The sequence below is a fragment of the Toxorhynchites rutilus genome, chromosome 2 (genome assembly GCF_029784135.1).
Source record: "Toxorhynchites rutilus septentrionalis strain SRP chromosome 2, ASM2978413v1, whole genome shotgun sequence".
Classification (NCBI taxonomy): Eukaryota; Metazoa; Arthropoda; class Insecta; order Diptera; family Culicidae; genus Toxorhynchites; species Toxorhynchites rutilus.
The window spans coordinates 211,386,740-211,407,648 of record NC_073745.1 but is presented as its reverse complement, the minus strand read 5'-3'; the positions used below and the strand labels follow the sequence as shown (position 1 = coordinate 211,407,648).

The following is a 20,909-nucleotide window of genomic DNA, read 5'->3' as shown; positions in this document are numbered from 1 at the left end:
GGACAGCATAGAAAATATATTTCTTTCATTTTATTATAGGGTAAATTTTTTAAGATGTTTGATTGATGGCCAATCATTGTGGAACAAAACTGTACACATAAACTTGAATAAATGTATGTCTGTCTATAGAATTCATGCGTTTGTGTTTCAAAAAATCGGCTCGAACTTTTCGGACAACACAATATGAGCTATGCTGATTTCTCCTGATTTTTATTTTCATTCTCCCTGATGTTTGAAAATAATACAGGGTTTTTCATTTCGGGCTTCCGAAAGTATACAGCCCTGCGCTGACAACCGTTTGACATAGCTGTCAACCAGTTGAATGTCTGCCATTTTACAATATGGATCGTTTTAGCATCACACAACGTGTTAATTTTGTTAAATTATACTATAAAAATGATGAAAAACCGGCAAATGTTTCTCGAGCATTACGGACGGATTTTGGTCGTCATGGACGGCCTACAGAGCACACAATCTCTAATGTAGTGCGTAAATTCGAACAAACTGGATCCATAGCGGATATTGTGAAACCTGTGCATCATCGTAATGTGCGTTCGGCCGAAAATATTGCTGCTGTTGCTGCCAGTGTGGAGGATGACCCGAATGTTTCGATTCCACGGCGTGCTCAGCAATTGGGCTTGTCAAACACATCATTGTGGCGAATTTTGCATTTGGACTTGCACCTACATCCATATAAAGTCCAACTGGTACAAAAATTACAGCGTGGTGACCATGGAATGCGTCGGGCATACGTCGAATGGTTAAACGAACAACAGCAGCAAAATGCTGAATTTTCGCATCAAATTTTCTCCAGCGATGAGGCACATTTCGAGCTCGGTGGCTATGTGAACACCCAAAATTTCCGTATATGGGGCTCAGAAAATCCACACGTAATTGTTGAGAGGCCATTGCATCCGCCAAAAGTCACTGTTTGGTGCGCATTATGGTCTGGTGGAGTCATCGGGCCGTATTTCTTTGAAAATGAGGACGGCGAGACGGTAACTGTGAATGGTTTTTTTTGCCACAAAATGGATACGGATGACATGTGGTTTCAGCAGGACGGCGCCACGTGTCACACAACACGATCGAACATGGCCATATTGCGAACGAAATTTGAGGGACGCATAATTTCGCGTTTTGGTGATGCCAATTGCCCGTCCAGATCATGCGATTTGAACCCGCTAGACTTTTTTGTGGGGTTATGCGAAAGACCGTGTCTATGCCAACTCTCCGCAAACTCTTGAACATTTGAAATACAACATTCGTGAAGTTATGACCGAGAAACCGCCCCATATGTGCCGAAAAGTCATCGAACCTGTTCCGAATCAAGGTGTGCGAGGAAGCCCTAGGTGGACATTTGAATGATGTTGTATTTCACACATAATGGCATAAACCAAAGTTTAATTTGAAATAAAAGTTTCATCGAAATTCGAATTCTAAGTGTGTTTTATTTCAATTCACTTTCGTAATTTAAAGTTAGAAAACCCTGTAGTTGGCAACCCTGGCCGCGAGTACCACATGCCTACGCGCTACTTATTTGTTGATTTAAAGGCCACATGTGGTACATTGGACCGACCGCAGCTATGGAGAATAATGGACGAACACGGCTTTTCCCTGACAGGTGAGCTGTCGGAATCATTTGAGACTCACAGGAGATTTCGACAAGGCGATTGATTCTCCTGTCTGCTTTTCAACGTGGCTCTGGAAGGTGTTATACGAGAACGGGCTTCAACATGCGGGACACGGGTTTCAACAAGTCTAGTCAGTTTATCTGGTTCGCCGACGACGTAGACATAATTTGAAGAACACGACGGTAGCCGAATTGTATACCCGACTGAAATACAAAGCACGACTGATTGGGTTTGGGTTCAATGCGTCTTAGACAAAATACATGCTAGTAGGAGGGACTGATCGCAATAAAATTGTTCTTGGTAGTAGCGTTGTGATCAACGGCGACGAGCTCGAGGTGGTAGAGGAATTTGTTTACCTTGATTCGTTGATAACTGACAACAACAACAGCCGTGGAAGTCGAAGACGCATAGGCAATGGATGTTGTGCCTACTATGGGTTTCTAAAATCCTTAAGGTCCAACAAACTCCGACCCCGTACGAAGTGTACCATGTACAAATCCCTAATTCGACCGGTTGTTCTCTATGGGCACGAAGGATGGCGGTGCTTGAAGAGTATTCACAAACACTTGGTGTTTCGAATGCCGAATGCTCAGAACAATATACGGTGGTATACAGGAAAACGGATTATCGAGAAGGAGAAAGAACGACGAACTGGCGCAACTCTACGGCGAAACCAGCATTCTGAAAGTCGCCCTAGCTAGACGAGTGCGATGGGCAGGGCATGTTGCAAGATTGCCGGACAGCAACCCTGCAAAGATGGTGTTCGCATCGAATCCGGTAGGGACAAGAAGGAGAGGAGCCCAGCGAGCGAGGTGGTTTGACCAGGTGGAGCAGGACTTGGCAAGAATCGGTACAGCCGGGAGTTGGAGAACTACAGCCATGGATCGGGTTAATTGGCGAAACATTGTGAAGAAGATCTAATCTCAATGGGATGTAAAATCATTATAAATTCAAAAAACAGTCCTACGTCCACCTTGCGGTTATATCACATATATAATCCACCCTCCTTTTTCAGTTTTTCGTTTTTTGTGAAAAAACGCATTCGGACGAAAACCAGAATAGGCGTTTCATTCGAATTGTTCAATTTCCGAAAGTTAGAATGGATGTATTTGAAAACAAGAAAACAAGAATACATACATACTTCCGAACGTTTTCTTTTCATCCGAAAACAAGAACTAGGGTGTATAACTTCAGATCCTCACTTATTCAGGTCTCAACGAAATTTTCTTTAGGGGGGACCCGGTCTGGAAGGTCGAAAAATGGTTTTGTTTTGCATTTTTGGGAAGCTATGTCTTCAAAAATGTTGTCCTAAAAGGATGTTTAGATATTTGATGCCGTTGGAAAGTTACAGCCAAAAGTATGAGGTCACCCCAAGGGATATGGTATTGCTATACGAATATTTAAACGCGTCTTTCTCGAAACCATGTTTTTCCAACTGGTGGTATCGATATCTCAGGATCTGTTAAGTGATATTTCGAAATAATATGTCCAAATATATACCTCTATTCTCGTACATCTGTATACACCCCTCGGCATGATGTTCATTCAATAGACAAGTGTTCATCTGAATATTGTATTCATCTTGAGGAACGTATGTCTTTTCTACGTCACTTTTATTTCCCTTGCGTGTCACCCTTTTCAAGCTCTCTTTTCCGTGGATTTCATCAGCAACGGATCGTATCTGTGTAACAGCTATAAAATATCGTTCATTTTGGTCCTTCAAACCGGATCGGTTCACGGTAAGATAAATTACTTGTTAATTAGTAGCCTTATAGGTAGTGAAACAACATTTTCAAGTTAAACGACACACGGGTCGGCAAATTGAATTGCTTTGCACATAGCATTTGAATGCAAAAAACTTTCATCAAAATGGCGTCAAACAAGCTGAAAAATGGAACGACAATCGGGTCGACGTTCGTTCAATAAGACACATGGGTCTTTTCTGAACAATTTCGAGATGGAGTTTGGGCCATCGGGGCTAAATCCATCTATATTCTTGCAAATGCGACATTGCTTCAAACATGTGGGTTTGATGAAAACGAAAATTCAAGCCAACGGGGCTAAATATATCAAAATCATATTTGAGCTCACTGGGAGCAGCGTAGAACTTGTGTGTTCGTGAATATAAAAATCGACATTCGGGTCGGACTTTGATATCAGAGGTTGTCCCAGAAGGAAACGCTCTTTTCCGGAAAGATAAAATGGCGGCTCAAGCAACAAAAAATAAAAGTAATCATTTCATTTGACAGGTTAAATCATGGCGGAAGTCGACGACGTGGAGGTTGTTGTTACGGTTGCGGATGAAGAGGCTGGGCAGTCAAATTCTTCAGGAGCAGTGCTGCTCATCACGCAGGATGATTTTAATCGGTTAATCGTACAGCGAAATCACACCTGTACCAGGATAAACAAAATTATTGAAAACATCTCGGCGTTCCAACACGATACTCTGTCGTTGGAAACAAGGCGCGAGATGCTCAAGAACTGTTACCAGAATTATGATCAACATCAAACAGCACTGGAACAAATTGTACCCGACGAAGCAAATAACCGAGACGAACTGGAAATCAAATACATATCGGGACTTAGCGAATTCGAAAGGATCATAAGAAGCAAGAAAACCAATGACACGGCAACTGCGAGCCATGATACCGTGCGCTTGCCAACTATAAACTTACCGGTCTTTTCGGGATCCGGTGAAAGTTGGTTAGAGTGGTTCGATAAATTTAACGCTCTAATTCATCTGCGCACCACATTAGCCACGATTCAGAAGTTCGAATACTTGAAACTCTCGTTGCGTGGATCAGCACTGGGATTGATTGATTCACTGCCCACAACGGAAGCAAATTACGAGGTTGCATATGACATGCTGGTGCGACGCTACAACAACCCTAAGCTACTCATCCAAAAACATACTCGAGATCTGTTCGAACTCAAGGCAGTTGACGTGGAATCAGCTGATGGACTGAGACATCTGTTCGATGGAGCACGAAAACACATGCGCTGTCTTCAAATTTTTAAACAACCGGTGGAGTCGTGGGATACGATCTTGATTCATCTGATGACCAATAAACTGGACCCAGCCACCCGTCGTGAGTGGGAAGCTGTCTCTTCAGGAACAGTACCTGCATCGTACAGCATGCTGGAAAATTTCGTCACGGACCGCTGTCAAATGCTAGAAGCTATACCTTCAAAGAAAAGATCTTATGTGGAAAGCACTATTCCTGCGAAAAGGGTTAAATTGGAAGGACGGGCACTGACAGTCACAAAACCATCGCAATTATGAGGGGAACACTTTCGCTTGCAGAGGGGAACACACCATCGCTTGCAGAGGGGAACACTTTCTTGGAGGCTGTAATCGGTATCGTGCAAAATCTATCGACGAAAAGCTGAAGATGATCAAGCGTTTCGCACTGTGCTACAATTGCCTCAAGTCAAACCATACTGCAGATAAATGTCGAAGCGGAGGCTGCTTCAAATGTGATGGGAAGCATCATACATCCATCCACCGAGAGAAGAAAGAAAGTTTCTATTACAATGACAACCCACCAGATAAGCATCATCAAGAGAAAAGTGAGTAGTTCTTGTAGATTCCGTTTATATTGAGCGATAGACGAATAACTTTGTTTAATAAATATTTATACAGAACAAATAACGCAGACTTATCCATCGACACAAGCATCCATCCTCCCTACGGCTATAGTATTGGTTCACAGTCTTGACCGTGCCCCAATATTGGGTCGAGTCTTATTAGACTCAGGCTCACAGTTCAACTTCGCTACGAAATCGCTGATGAACCGTTTAGGAGTACCAACTCAGACGACCAAGTTAACGTGTATGGCTTTGGACAATGCAAACAGCCAGTTCACGAAAGAGGTTGGATTTCTATCGAATCACGCGTGTCCGATTACCATAGGACAATACCAGTGCTAGTATCGGACAATGTAATCGGGAGCATTCCCTCGAAGGATTTGAACACAGACAACTGGAATCTTTCAGACGTAAATTTAGCGGATCCTGATTTCCATTTAAGTAGCCCAGTTGACATACTATTGGGAGTTTCGATCGTATTTGACATCATTCGAAGTGGCAACAAAGACATTGGTGAAGAACTACCGCGTATTCAAAATACGGCACTTGGGTGGGTAATTGGCGGTGGTAGGGCATACATAAAGGCAAACACCGAAGTATCAATGGTAATCAGTGGAACCAAGAACAGTTTCGTTCCTATTGAGTGGACTGAAGAGAAATCATTGTGCGAGCAATTGTTCGTAGATACCACCACACGCACAGAAGACGGCCGTTTTATAGTGCGACTGCCACGAAAACCCAACTCTGATCAACTGGGTGATTCTAAAACCTTGGCTCTAGGACAATTCTTGAAGCTAGAAAAAAGGTTTGAAGTGGATCCTTTGCTACATCAACAATATAGCACTTTTATTTCTGAATATTTAGAACTAGGTCACATGTCCAAGGTAAACGAAAAGGACTTAGACGGACTGAATGGCCCTGTGTTTTATAGTCCTCATCACCCAGTATTCAGACCTGAGAGCGCTACCACAAAATTAAGGGTAGTTTTCAATGCATCTGCAGCTTCTTCTAGTGGTCTATCACTGAATGACGTTCTAATGACTGGACCCACGATTCAGCAGGACACCTTCAACATTCTGCTCAGATTCCGGTTTCCCAAATACGTGTTGATTGCGGATCTCGAAAAAATGTTTCGACAAATTCTGGTCCACGAAACAGATTGTCAGTTACAGTACATTCTGTGGCGATTCTCTAGCGAAGAAGCCGTATCCACACTGTAACATATGGTACATGTTCGGCACCATACGTTGCAGCGCGATGCTTAAAACAAGTAGCAATTGAATCTAAAGCTAGGTTTCCGCAAGCTAGTAGTGTGATTGAAACAGACTTTTATATGGACGACATGGTGACAGGTCTCGACGATCTAGACGAACTAATTGAACTTAAAGAAGAAATTACAGCGATACTAATCGACGCTGGGTTCAAACTTCACAAATGGAATTCGAACTCATCTGCGTTAGTACCCGATGATAGGAAAAAAGATGAGGTAAAGATTCTAGGTCTACGATGGAACTCTAAGGTGGATGTTTTTGGGTTTCAAAGTGAACTTCAAATGCACACTAAGATCACAAAACGTAACGTGTTGTCAGATATTCAAAAGATCTATGACCCACTCGGAATGCTCAGCCCACTTGTCGTGCATGGTAAGCTTATAATGCAAGATATTTGGTCACAAAAATTGGACTGGGATGAACCGCTACCAGAGGCGATAGCAGACAAATGGAGATGGTTCTGTGTTCAAATATCGGAAATTCATAATATCGTATTTCCTAGGCGCATAACGACATCGGAACCGAGCCATAAAAATATTATTGAACTGCACGGGTTTTCGGATGCGGCTAAAAGAGCATATGGCGCAGCAATTTATGTGAGAACCATTACAGAAAATGGTGCTCAAATTCAACTACTTTGTGCTAAATCACGAGTTACGCCGACAAGTGAGAAAAACACGGATGAAAATACTACAATCCCCAGAATGGAGCTGAGAGCTGCTTCACTCTTGGTGCATTTAATGGAGAAGGTCAAAGCAACAGTGCATGTTAAAATTGATTGGGTATATTACTGGACAGACTCTACTGTCACATTGGATTGGATCGCAAGCCCAACGAAGCGACGGCCACAGTTTATAACGAACAGAGTAAATGAAATCAACGCGAGAACCTCAATAAAAGACTGGTACCATGTTAGCTCTGGAGAGAATCCTGCGGACCCTATATCTAGGGGTTCTTCAGTGAAATTGTTGGCCAAAAATTCGTTGTGGTGGTCCGGTCCTGATTTCCTATTAAACTGCAACCAACTATGGAGTCATAGTGAAGTGGAACAGATAGACTGCTTCATAACACGGAATACAGAAAGAATATCGGAACCAGATGACATTGCAAGTCCGATAAGGGATTATACCTTACTCGAGCGCTATTCAAGCATAGGAAAACTGCAGCGAGTGGTGGCATATTGCTTAAGGTTCAAGAAAAATTGTTTTTCGCGTGACAACAGAAAAATCGGCTCACTGGCAATGAATGAGCTAAAGGATGCTCTGAAACATATCATCAAGATTAGTCAGAAGAAGAAATTCACCTCGGAGATTCAACAACTCACAACAAACAAAAAACTGAGTAATTCAAGCTCGTTGTTAACGCTACGACCATTTTTAGATCAAGATGGTTTATTACGAGTTGGTGGTCGCATCCAGGCAGCTGGTCTGGATTATGATCAACTGCATCCAATCATCCTACCAGCCAATTGCAAATTAACCTTCTTGATTGCTGTCGACAAACATATATCGCATCTCCACATCGGACCTCAATCATTGTTATATACAATAAGATTGAACTACTGGCCGATCCATGGAAAAAACTTAGTGAGAAAAGTTGTTCACCGATGTTTAACATGCTTTCGAAATAACCCTCAATCACTTAAGCAAGTAATGGGAGAGATCCCAAAAGTACGATTAACACCAGGTAGACCTTTCCAAACTTGTGGTGTTGACTTTGGCGGGCCATTCACGATCAAGGAAAACTTTATACGAACTCAGAAGACTCTCAAAGTATATGTTGCGCTGTTCATTTGTTTACGTACGCGTGCGGTTCACATAGAACTGGTAAGCAGCTTGTCAAGTCCCGCCTTCATTGCAGCTCTCAGAAGATTCAGCAGCCAACGAGGTCAAGGCTCTACTATTTTCTGCGATAATGCTACCAATTTTGTTGGCTCTAAGAACGAAATTCAACGTTTAACCGAGCAATTTAAAAACCAGATTGAACCTGAAGTGCGAAAATTTTGTGCAGTCGAAGAAATCGAGTGGAAGTTTATCCCACCCAGGTCTCCAAATTTTGGGGGCATCTGGGAAGCCGGCATTAAAAGTGTCAAACATCACATGAAACGGGTCCTAGGTTCGACAATCCCCACATATGAGGAGATGCTAACGCTACTTAAACAAATCGAAGGATGTCTAAACTCAAGACCTATTTCTCCATTATCTACGGATGCACGCGATCCTAATCCATTGACACCAGGTCACTTTCTAGTTGGCGGACCAATTACAGCCATCCCCGATAAACTTTTTTGTGAGACATCGTCAACCCGATTGACAAGATATGAAGAAGTGCAGAAAAATCTTCAGCTCTTCTGGAATAGATGGAGAGTTGAATATCTCAACAACCTTCAACAGCGGACAAAAAAGTGGTCTTCGAAACAACCGGACTTATTGCTTGGACAACTGTGTCTAGTAAAAGACGACGCGTTACCAGCGAATACTTGGATTACGGGACGAGTGATCAAACTTCATCCTGGACCGGACAAGCACATTCGTGTAGCTACTCTGATTACGGCAAAAGGTGAAATCAAAAGATCGATAAGTAAGCTTTGCCCTCTACCAATTGAAGAAGACGTTGGTGGGGGTGGAGTATGTTAAGTGATATTTCGAAATAATATGTCCAAATATATACCTCTATTCTCGTACATCTGTATACACCCCTCGGCATGATGTTCATTCAATAGACAAGTGTTCATCTGAATATTGTATTCATCTTGAGGAACGTATGTCTTTTCTACGTCACTTTTATTTCCCTTGCGTGTCACCCTTTTCAAGCTCTCTTTTCCGTGGATTTCATCAGCAACGGATCGTATCTGTGTAACAGCTATAAAATATCGTTCAGGATCTACTCGACCGATTTGACTGAAATTTTTTATCAGCATGTAAAAATGAATTATCTAAAGCGTTACTTATCAGTTTTTTGATATCTCATTTTTTCGATTTTTTACGACCTTCTGAACAGCGATTTTTCACGAAAAACAGCTTATTTTTAACACAAATGGCCGCCATTTTGGCAATCCGTTGCTTCTGAACCGATACCACCAGGAAGGGTCCTGATTTTCAAACAGCATCTACGCATCCAGCTGTCAAGAGTGTAATAATCATTATTCGTGTACTTAAAAAATGGAAAACACATCTTCAAATATACTTTAACACTCCTGTGCTCGAGTGCAAAATCATAACTCGTATACTCGCGCCCGGTGTTACAGACCGAAAGTTGAACTTCTCTGTAATGTTGCTATTGTGTATTTTTAAGGTTTTATTGGCATTCGTTTGAAGAAAAGGGTACAATTGAATGAAGAAACTCCAGGAAACATGTTTTCTTCGTCTTTATTCAGTTTTAATAGTCATCTAATTCAGCCTCCTCAAAACAGAGTAATTTTGGATACTCCAACACAAATAACGAAATTCGACTTTGTTCCTGCTATCAATTAGAAGTAAGCAACTGAATATAATTCATGAAAGTATGAAGAGCTATAAAATAACATAAGAACGTATTAATCACCATAACCGCATGTTCGAGACAAACATATTTCTTACATTGCATGCAGTTGTAGCGTATTTTTCGGGTCTTTTTTCGAAAAGAAGAATGTATAATGACCTTCTAGATAGTTATCGGTTGATAAAGGTCATAAAGGTAACTGTAGAAAATAACCATAAGCCACCGATTAGTTTATAGTTTACAGTTTATAATGCCTCCACAAATGCATGCACAAGTGTGTACATGTATGACCATTGTATTAAGCCTAAGTGGTGCAGACTCAATCCACTTCATTTTCAAGCAAATTCATGCATGTTTTCAAGCGATTTCTTGCAATAAATTCTCAGACCATCAGGGATGCCAGATTTACAAATATGTTTGTAAATTTACAGACATATCTGTAAAACACTTTTTTATTTTTGTTGTAGACTTTTTGGATATAACAATATTTCACAGGTTTTTGAAACATAAGAGGCTTTATTCATCACATCAAAGATATTCGACTCACCATATGACATTTTTCCATAGTTTTAATACAGAAAAGTTATTATATTTAGTTTATATCAATACACATGACGTTAGACCAGCGATACTCAACCTGCGGCCCGGCAGTCCTTCTGGTTGGTCCATCTGGTGTGTATGAAGTTTGGAACTCGTACTTTTGCTTTGACATCATTGCAGACGAAAGAGAGGATACGGTTATTCACAAGGAAAAATCTTGAACGAAAATTGTCTCTGATAATTATTTTCTGGTCTAGATAAGTTTTTTTTTGCTGAAATGCAAGGAGATTTATTGAAAAATAGTTAAGTTAGGGTCAGGACTATGTCTTCTAAGTATTTAAACAACATCGATTCTATTTTCAACAACTTACATTCGCTCTCGGGCTCTCGGGGCTTATGACGAAATATGGGTTACTGTTCGATATTGTTACCACAGACATGGTTCATGGCCGTGTGGTGATCTAAAACTTGTATAGCCTTGCATGGCGGATGGAAAATATACATTTTCTTATGCATTTTCTTATAAATTTCATCAACGACAAGACCGCCTGTGTGAATGTCCAATATATCAACGAAGAAATACTGATTTTTATAAAAATTAACAACGCATATGTATGTGTATGTATGTATGTGTAGATCGTTGAAACATTTAAACACACTTACAACAAATAAGTTATTAAGTGGTCCGAAAAATCATTTTTTTCCACTTATTCCCAAAAATGACGAATGAAAATTATTAACTTTTTAATCACTGAACTGATTTAAATGATCGACATATAAAATTGAAACTAATGACCTAGCCTTTTATTAAAAAATATTTAACTTGCGAAAAAAATAATTATATTTTAGTAATTATTGATTGTAGTCATATTTTTATTTTTTTATGACTAGAGGGCGCTATATTTTTTTGATATTTTTTCTTGAAAGCTGAGGATTTTTTACATAACATATATCGATATCAGAGATGCTATTTTTTTTCGTTTTTTAGATATGATTTTTCAAAGTTAACCGGTGGTTCGAAAAATCATTTTTCGCCTTTTGTCCAAAAATAACATTCTGCAAAAAATCATAACATTTTAACTACTGAACCGATTTAGATGATCGGTATATTAAATGGAAGCCAATAAGCAAAATTTGAAAAAATATCACACTTGCGGGAATTTTGGATTCTAGTAGCATAGGTCTAGTTTAGTCACATATGAATATTGATCGAAGACTTAAAACATGTTAAATTTACAAAGTTATAACTTAAAAAAAACACGGGTGGGTAATGTCGGGGACATAACCGGAGTGACGTAGGACTATACAAAGGGGACAGCTTTTGTTAAATATATATTTTAAATGTATTGTTTTATTTTCTTCTCCTACGTGAATACCTACCTATCTACCTGAAAAATGGATTAGTTTACTGTTTACTCTTTATGAATATGTTGATGGTTCTGAAAAGAACCTTTGGTGTTGTGTTTATGTTATCACTCGAAATACCCATCTTGTTCGGTTAAACCTTCCTGTTTAGCTATTGCGTTTGCCACTCGCCACAGCTTTCACAGTTGGAAAATTTCTTCCCATCCAGCTTGTGACATGTTGTTCAGTAAATTACATTTAACAGCTTTGCCACACGCTGAAACTAATTGTTGCCTTGATAAGCGCCGAACCGAAGCTGCTCTGTTCTTGATGCGGGTTTTCTGATTGTCGTGAGCAGCTTTGCAAGCCAACTCGAGCACTCCGACGGCCGAAACTCTATAATCGTTGTTAGGTATACTGGTGCTCCGGCACCAATCCGTTCGGCCTAGTTACCCTTGCGGAGCAATCAGTGAATGCGACCAACAGGGAACTGGAGACATGCACGGTTCGAGTGAGACTTTGCCTTTCCCTTAACTTGTCCTCCTTTGTTACGTCCACGATGCCGATGCCGTACAACCACACGGGTTTACGGTTTGAAAGAAAATAAGATATTGTTTTGGGGTCCGCGTGTTTTATACTCTAGCGGTACACACTCACAGGATAGAGACAAATCGGCAGACTCAGCCAGAGGGGCGAGTCCAACGAGACGAACGAATGAGCGTTAAAAGGGAGCGATGACAAAAAAATACATTCATTACGATTTGTTCGCTCGTTGGATTCACATGCAGGCTAAAAAGGGTACTTTTCAGGATCACAAAATTATCTTCAATCTAAAAAGTTGGTTGTTTTGTTATCACTCGTTATCCCCATCTTATTCGGCTAAACCTTTCTGTTTAGCGATTGCATTTGCCACTCGCCACAGCTTTCACAGTTGGAAAATTTATTCCCATCCAGCTTGTGACATATTTTACAGTAAATTACATTCAATGGCACGTCGCATTACCACCACTCAGTATGGGATTGGAGGTAATTTTAACCTGTAATTGAACATTTGCGATGACAGTGGTACAGTGTCGACTTCCAATGTGGGGTCATAATTTAGACCCCGAACTCTATGTTTACAAAAATGTCCAACTGTATATGTCGCATTACAGGTCCGTCCAATTAGCTAAATGTCGAGATAAGTGTAAATTACTGTACTTTCAATCTAGAAGCAATTTAAGAATTGGTGAAAATCAATAAGCTCAGAATAATTGCCAAATTCACATACTCATCATATCCTGGCAAACAAATTATGAAAAAATCAATTTGTGTTTTATTATTATTTTGGATATTGTTTTAGAAAGTATTGAACTGTATTTCCTAAACTCTTTTTTGGAAGGTTTAATGGCCCTGAAAAGCGCTTTGTTTTATGGAATGGTTCCAATTTAGAAAACTTAGTACTCGTGGTTTTGAAAAAAACCATTTCGAACGCCCTCGATGCCGCCTTGTTCTGGATTTGCCACCAAAGCAGTTTGTATAAAGAACAAACTTTTTTCTTCTGCTACCTGATGCCGTTTTGCGATTGCGTTTGCCACTCGCCACTCGCTGCAACTGCCTGTTGTCTTGATGTTCACCGAACCGAATGTGTTCTGTTCCGAATGCGGGTTTTCTTATCGTCGCGAGCAGCTTTGCCAGCTAACTCGATTACTTCGGCGGCCGAAACTATATAACGCCGGCTAGGTGGACTGGTGCACTGGTACTAACGCGCTCGGCCTAGCTACCCTTGCGGGGAACTCCAGATCAACACGGTTCGAGCGGGATTTTGCCTTTCCCTTCACTTTTCCTCCTTTACCATGTCCAGACATGGCTACTTGGGTTGGTTTGTTGATGTGTTGTGATGCGAACCGATGTGGTGTACGGTTTGAATGAGAATGATCGTTACGACAGCGGAGCGGGATTTTTAAGCTGACTGGCTGGCTCGAGAATTACGCATGTGTGAGACTGCGACCAATGTTTCGTTCATTTTTTTTCTTTTTCCTTTCCAATCGTGCTTCATTCTATTTCGCTGCTGCTCTGGTTGTCCGTTTTGGTCGGTACGATTTGAGGAGCACAAAATGGACCAATCAAAAATGGGCACATAGTGCATTTTGACAATGCTTGATATTTCACAATTATTCAATTATTTATCTCAAGAGAAATGAAATGTTATTCGTTATGATAGATGCGTAGATATATTTCCTATCAATTGATGCAAAAACCTTTGCGATCTATTGAGAAATGCTCGAGTTATAAGCGTTCCAAATCTTGCATTTTTTCCTACTTGTTCAGTGCCTAGATTTCCATTTCACCCCCTATATCTTCCGGTTAGACGTAGTCCTACGTCAAAACGATAATTATAGCATCTCTGATATCGAGATATGTTAGGTAAATAATCCTCAGCTTTCCATGAAAAATATAAAAAAATATAGCGCTCCTATCTTTAACCGAGAAAACTATGGAAAACTAACTGAATCAATAATTACAAAAATAAAAAAATCAATTTTTTTGCAAAAGTAAAATTTTTTCATAGAAAAAAAACTCGTAAGCTTCAATTCGATATGTCGATGATAGGAATCGGTCCAATAGTTCAAAAGTTATGACTTTTTGTAGTGGGAAAAATGGGGAAAAATTGTTTTCGAACCATCGATTAGTTTTGAAAAATCATATGTCAAAAACGAAAAAAATAGCATCTCTGATATCGAGATATTTTATGTAAAAATTCTCAGCTTTCAAGAAAAAATATAGAAAAAAAGCCATGCCAAAGCCATGAATACATTAAAAAACGACTACAATCAATAATTGCGAAAATAGGATCCATATTATCTGCAAGTTCAATGTTTCTCAATTAAAGCTCATTGGCTTGAATTTGATATGTCGATCATCTAAAATCATCGGTTAAGTGGTTCGAAAGTTATAAATTTTTGAAAAAAGTCATTTTGGGAAAAAGTGGAAAAAAATGATTTTTTGGATCACCCTAAAATGGAAATCGGCACCCTAATGAAAAAATAAAAAAATACGAGTTTAATGTTTTGCGATAAAGAACAAAATTACCACTTTTGACGAAGATCTGAGAACCACTATATTGGTTTGGCATGGAATGACTGTATATATATACAAAATACAATCTTACGTGCATCGCGATGCACAAAGTATTAATGAATATGTGAAAATTAACGTTAAAAGACATTTCTATAAATCTGCACACTTTTACAGACTTTTCCACATTTTTAACAGACATTCATATGTTTTTACAGCCTTTTTTTAAAAATCATCTAGCATCTCTTCCTTCCACTTTTTATCGAATATTTTCAAATCGCAGGAGTAAACATTTACGTGACTCTGACTTCGTTTGTTTTTATTTCGTTCGGAAAAACGTTATGTCAAAGAGAGGGGACATTAAAAATGCGTTGCTCAGTTAAAGGCTGAGATGCTCTTTCAGAGATGCAATGGTTAATTAAACAATTGACGGAAAAATGTAGCTCGTCCATTTTATAATTTTAATTATTTTTGCCCTTGACAACAATATCTATTTTATAGTGTTGATTATCATAAGAAAAATAACACTCCTGATCGTTGGATCTATTTTGACATTTCAATTGGAGCTTTTTTGACACCCGTTTTGATTCAGTCCGCACTACCTAGTATTTAGCGAATAACTATATGAAAGTCAAACATTTGAATATTTTTTGCACGTATGAATATAACAACGAATAATATATGAATCCGTTCAATCCGGTGACAAGAAGGACTAAAATCAAATTAGTCCGGTAATGATATTATATATTATATTCAATAAATATTCCACGCCATTAAAATCAATTCATACACTTCATTGAACAATATTCTAAAATAGGAATGAATTATATTCAGTTGCTTACTTTTAATTAATAACAGTGAAAAATTCGAATTTCGTTATTTGTGTTGGAGTATCAAAAATTACTTTTTTTTGAGGAGGCTGAATTAGATGACTACTAAAACATAATAAAGACGAAGAAAACATATTTTTTTGAGTTTTTTTCATTTAATCATACCCTCTTCTTAAATGCCAATGCCAATAATGTCTGAAAAATACACAATGGCAACATTAAAGAGAAGTTCAATTTTCGATCTGTGACACCGTGCGCGAGTATTCCTCCTGTAATTGAGGAAACAACTGCAACTCTTTGGATAATTAGAAAAGCATATTGTTTTCCGACGAAAAACCCAAACAGGTACTGAGAGGATGAAATTTTCAATCTAGGTGAAAGGAGGAAGAAATCGTGGAGCAAAACGAAACATATCTATATAAATTAAAATGGAAGGCCAAATGTGTTGGTAAGCGCAAAACTCGAAGAAGCTATTGTCCGATTTGAGCTGTCTTCATTTTATAATCTTCTCTGTATCGAACATGTATTCCATGAAACGGAGAAACATGGGAAACATTATTTGCACGTGATGGAATAATTTTGAATGAGAATACCCAGCAAACATTAAATCGTATAATTTTGCACGTGCCAAGTCTTACAAGAAATCCGAATAAATCAGAATCGCACATAATATCAATCAGAGTATGTATCGTGTATATTTGAAATCGCATAAAATGTAAAAACTCGATTTTATATACCATTATCAAATTAAGTCCCAATTCGGTATAATAAACATCGATTTTATGATGTATATTGTCGTAAAATATAATTAATCGGCATCATATGCGTATTTTACGCTGATGCAGTTTATGTGTCGTATAAGCGTATAATTTAAATCGATTCAGTACTGTAGTAAATCGTGTTGCATGCTGAAGAAAATCATGAAACAGTAATCATATTAGATCCTAATGAAGAACATATTACATCATATTGAAATGTCAATGAAATGCTGATGCACTCGAAAGTTTTAACCGCTGTTGAATTAATCTTCAGATAGCCGCGCGAGATAGCTGGTGGATGATAATCCAGACGATCGGAGTTCGAACCCACATCGGAGCAGTTTCCACCAAACATCAATCTGTGTCATTTTAAACATTCATATTCCACTCCCAACATAAGTCAATCAATCAATTATTTTTTCTACGAACATAAATACTCATATATAAAAATGGCGATTCGTGAGGTTATAATAAACATTTCACGAAAATATTTTGCGCCATTTGTTTTTTTTTCTATGTCTGTAATAAATCGTATATGAGTATGGCAAAAGTCGTATTTGGTGCTTTGACAATTCATGAATATATTCATATTAGATCGCAATTCAATTCCAACACAATCGCTATTATAGCCGGTCAAAGTTGCACAAATTCGGTAAGCATTTGCCATGTATGTATATGGCCTCCACTTTTGCATGCATATGCCAAAAGGCGCATTATATGCCAACCAAATTTTAGGGCATATGATGTTATATATACGCTTGTTATGCGATTTAATGTTTGCTGGGTAGTGTCTGAAAACAATTTTATGTTATAATGACAAATTTTGGTAGAAGTGTTAATAAATTCATAGTGAAAGGTAAAGAATCAAAGGGTAATTAATCAATGGAGAGTTCCGCGATTGGACCTGAGAAGGTTTGTTATGCAAGAAAACGTGAATATTTGAAAGTATTTATATCAAAAACACAATTTAGGACAGGACGAAGTTCGCCGGATCAGCTAGAAATTGAATGAAAGCTTTCCTGTTAAAATAATAAATTTTGTAATTTTTTTTCCTAAATATCGGCACAATGAGACAAACTACTTGAAGTACTCAAAATACTTATTTTCGAAAACACAAATATTACTTTTTTTTATTTTCTTGAGAGGTTTCCAGCCTCCTGGACAGGTTCGCATCATCGATGGCATTGCCGCAAGGTTTTGTTGGAAACAGATTGCACATAAAATTATTACATAAAAATTGGACATCAAAATCAAACACATATAAATCCTTTTACGAAACATAACTTAACAAAAAACTGGCTGTTTGCTTGCTGGACCAGATGGCAAGGATGTCCTCGGACCATGGCTCCAGGCCAGTGCAGAGGAAGCTGTGCCGCTGAAGATGCCTAAATGTTCTTATTCGCGGAGGGGAAGGAACAAGGATTTTCTTGACTGATCCATTGTTCAGACGCTAGATCTTAAAAAATATTTCGGCATCTTTTAGGTAACAAAAAAAAAAATTACAGCTACTTGTAGAATCCTTATAATTTTCAGTTTTGGTTTTTTTTTATTTTCCACTTTTGACAGGTTGTCGGTTTCATAGAGTGATTCAAATATCTTTATGGCGGGTTTACATTAGGGAGATCTATAGTTATAGATGGATTTATTCACGTGAAAATAGGTGTAAACGGGTGAAAATAAATATGATACACTTATTCGAGGTATATATAACTTGAACAAATTCAGCATATGTAAACGCTTGTGAATTTCTCACTGGTGAGAAATCACTAAAGTTGGGTGCAGTTCTACTTCAGGTGAATAAATTCACCGAAAATATGGATATATTCATTATAGAAGTTCACGCTAGTGTAAACGGTTGATGCGATTTCTATTAATCTCATCATATTTCTTCACATGAATATCACCACATCCATTCTTTGTGTGGAGACCGACTGGACAACATCGTTGCTGGACGAGCTGGACGGCGAGGGATCGAGTGCCTTTCTCAAGGCAATGGGGGCGGAGGTGTAATGCAGGAGTTAGAGTAGAGTTTTAAGGGCCTTTCTTAAGGCTAGAGACGAATGAACTAAAAAGTTTAAAGTCTCTATAATACAAAACCACCACCACCACCACATGAATATATCACTAGTCTAAACCCACCCTTAAGGTGAAGGTGGAAGCTAGCCATTGTAGTAGTATAGGTAAACCCACGTGTAAAAATGGGGTTATAGTGTTTGTTAGAGGAGAGCGAAGCACACGTAAATAGATCAATTCACTTATCAGACTGTGTGGCGCTTCATTGACACGAGTCTTTGAATACATTTGAAAAAATCACAATTCAATACTAAAGTAAAATGTATGAACGATATGTTCCGATGAACAATTGCAAATATAAATATATATAGAAGGTGCAATTTCATATAAAGTAAAATTCTGATTATACGCGAGCGTAGCATGAGCAAATTTATAACACATGCGAATTGGGGCTCTTTTGGTATTAACAAGTTCTTCTGCATAGTACCTCGATGTTGATAATTCCTTAATATTTTCCTTCGTTGATCGTATTGTTTTCACATATTCACGTTGGAGAGCCTTAACCCTTCTCTTCGTTAGCCGAGGCATTTTGATTGAATGTAATACTTTTCCGTTTACTGTTTTTGAAAGCATAGGAAGCCGTGGCAGTGTTTCGAGCTCTGCAATACAATTTTCTTACCCAGTGTTAAAGTTGCTAAAACTTACATTATAGACCCATTAAACGTAAAAATAATAATTGTATTGATATCAACACAATTTTATTCTATTGATTTTCATGACATGAAACGCTATGACCCAGGAACAACATTTTATTGAGGGGTTTTCATAGCTGTTTCGATGATGTTGTCTGGCATCAGTGTCGAAAAAATAACGATGCTTTCACCATTACAAACAAAACCATTGCCGAAGATAGAAAAATGAAAATTTTACTTTCAGAGCACTTGCTCGAGTTTTTCGACGTTTTTCACTATACAGTGCGACAGCAGATGAAAATTTAATATCTTGTGAGTAATCGATTAGAGTTTGGTTAATATTACTTGATGGGAAGTGTGCGAAAACGATCGTTTTCTTCACACTGTTTCGCAAAATTATTGATTTTCGGGCGAGGGGTGAGGGAGGGAGATGAAAGAAATGAGCGCCATTGTGGCAGCCATTTGTGGCTAGCTTCCACCTTCACCTTAGGTCGTTTGAATAAAACAAAGTATTTACTTATTCTGCCCGTTTCCAAGTAAAGTAAACTTTCCTAGTATTTACTTGAATCCGTATGAATAAAAGTTTACTTCACTAATTTGATTTTCGAATTCGATCATAGTTTTTACTTCGTCAAACATCTATCACAACTGATTGTTTAGGTTTCGTTTGAAAACGTTTTTTTGGACAAAGCGTGAATTCGCGATGAAAAAGGAATAGTGTCGACGTCTGGTGACGACTTTCAATTAGGGACCCTAGTTTGGGTCCCTATCTCGTTAGCGTAATACCTATCATATTAGAAGACACGAAGCCAGTTTTCAAATGTTAAAATTTAAATGAAAATGTTCACATCATGTTATTTAATCACTTAAAACACTTATTTCCGACTTTTATTGACCCCTTGTCTATACATTTCCAACATCATTATTGAAACTTTTCATTATAATATAAAGTTGTCTTCAAAAACAATATCGTACAAGAGTTTTTCGCCGCCTGCAAACAAAAGTGTTTTTCATTTGAACAGAATGCCAAATTGGTACGGAAAGGTTATTTTTAATTCATAATTTGAATTTTAAAAACGTGTTCATTCCGCCTGAAAATCAATCAATTTTTTTACGCTCCCCTGAACTAGTAAACGAATCTCAATGCCATCAATGCGGATCGTTAACTTTTTTAACTTCAAGCGCAAAATAGCAGTATTAAACATAAATCGGATATGACATCAAAACGAATGATAGTGTTTTCAGATCCAAAGTATGCTCATGAGCATACTTGATAATAACGAAGTAAATACTTGATGAATGCTGTTTTATTCATACGAAATCAGCTAAACATCCATTTTCGAAAAGTAAATACTTTGTTGTTTCTTTTATTCATACCAAACGTAGTAAAAACTTAATCTAACTGCTCAAGTGCTCGAATGAAGTAAAGGTGAATTTTGTTTTTGTTCATACGGCCTCTTAAATAACATGTAGAAAGGGTGACCATCAACATCAATACGAAATTTGATAGTTAATTAATCTGCAGGTCTGTTCCGTATCTATTCCATTTCCTCTCCCTTCAGAATCGTCATGTTTATTTCAAACAACCGCCAGCTATTGCCGTTTGTTGCGCGGCGTAGCATGAGAGGGCAGGCAAGTGTGAGTTGACAGCTGCGCCATCCACCAACGGACGCTGTTGGCCGGTGTTTGTTTGCTGCGTTTTCTG

The 20,909-nt window shown here is 38.5% G+C and overlaps 2 protein-coding genes across 2 annotated transcripts; both read left to right on the top strand.

The window, feature by feature from the left end:
• The first annotated feature begins 5,023 nt into the window (after positions 1–5,023).
• On the top strand, positions 5,024–6,439 carry LOC129766645 (uncharacterized). The gene is made up of 3 exons (XM_055767224.1): positions 5,024–5,201; positions 5,275–5,491; positions 5,545–6,439. Exons 1-3 carry the CDS (start codon positions 5,024–5,026, stop codon positions 6,437–6,439), a joined length of 1,290 nt encoding a protein of 429 aa, XP_055623199.1.
• Positions 6,440–6,561: 122 nt separating this feature from the next.
• Positions 6,562–9,126, top strand: LOC129766644 (uncharacterized). Its single transcript, XM_055767223.1, has one exon. The coding sequence runs from the start codon at positions 6,562–6,564 to the stop codon at positions 9,124–9,126; it is 2,565 nt and encodes an 854-aa protein (XP_055623198.1).
• Positions 9,127–20,909: the final 11,783 nt, after the last annotated feature.

Excerpts from the sequence above, each read along its gene's own strand:
- LOC129766645 (XM_055767224.1), top strand. The coding sequence starts at position 5,024 with ATGATCAAGCGTTTCGCACTGTGCTACAATTGCCTCAAGTCAAACCAT. Across the intron at positions 5,202-5,274 it reads TAAGCATCATCAAGAGAAAA|AACAAATAACGCAGACTTAT; the intron begins GTGAGTAGTTCT and ends ATATTTATACAG. Across the intron at positions 5,492-5,544 it reads TTGGACAATGCAAACAGCCA|GACAATACCAGTGCTAGTAT; the intron begins GTTCACGAAAGA and ends CGATTACCATAG.
- LOC129766644 (XM_055767223.1), top strand. The coding sequence starts at position 6,562 with ATGGTGACAGGTCTCGACGATCTAGACGAACTAATTGAACTTAAAGAA.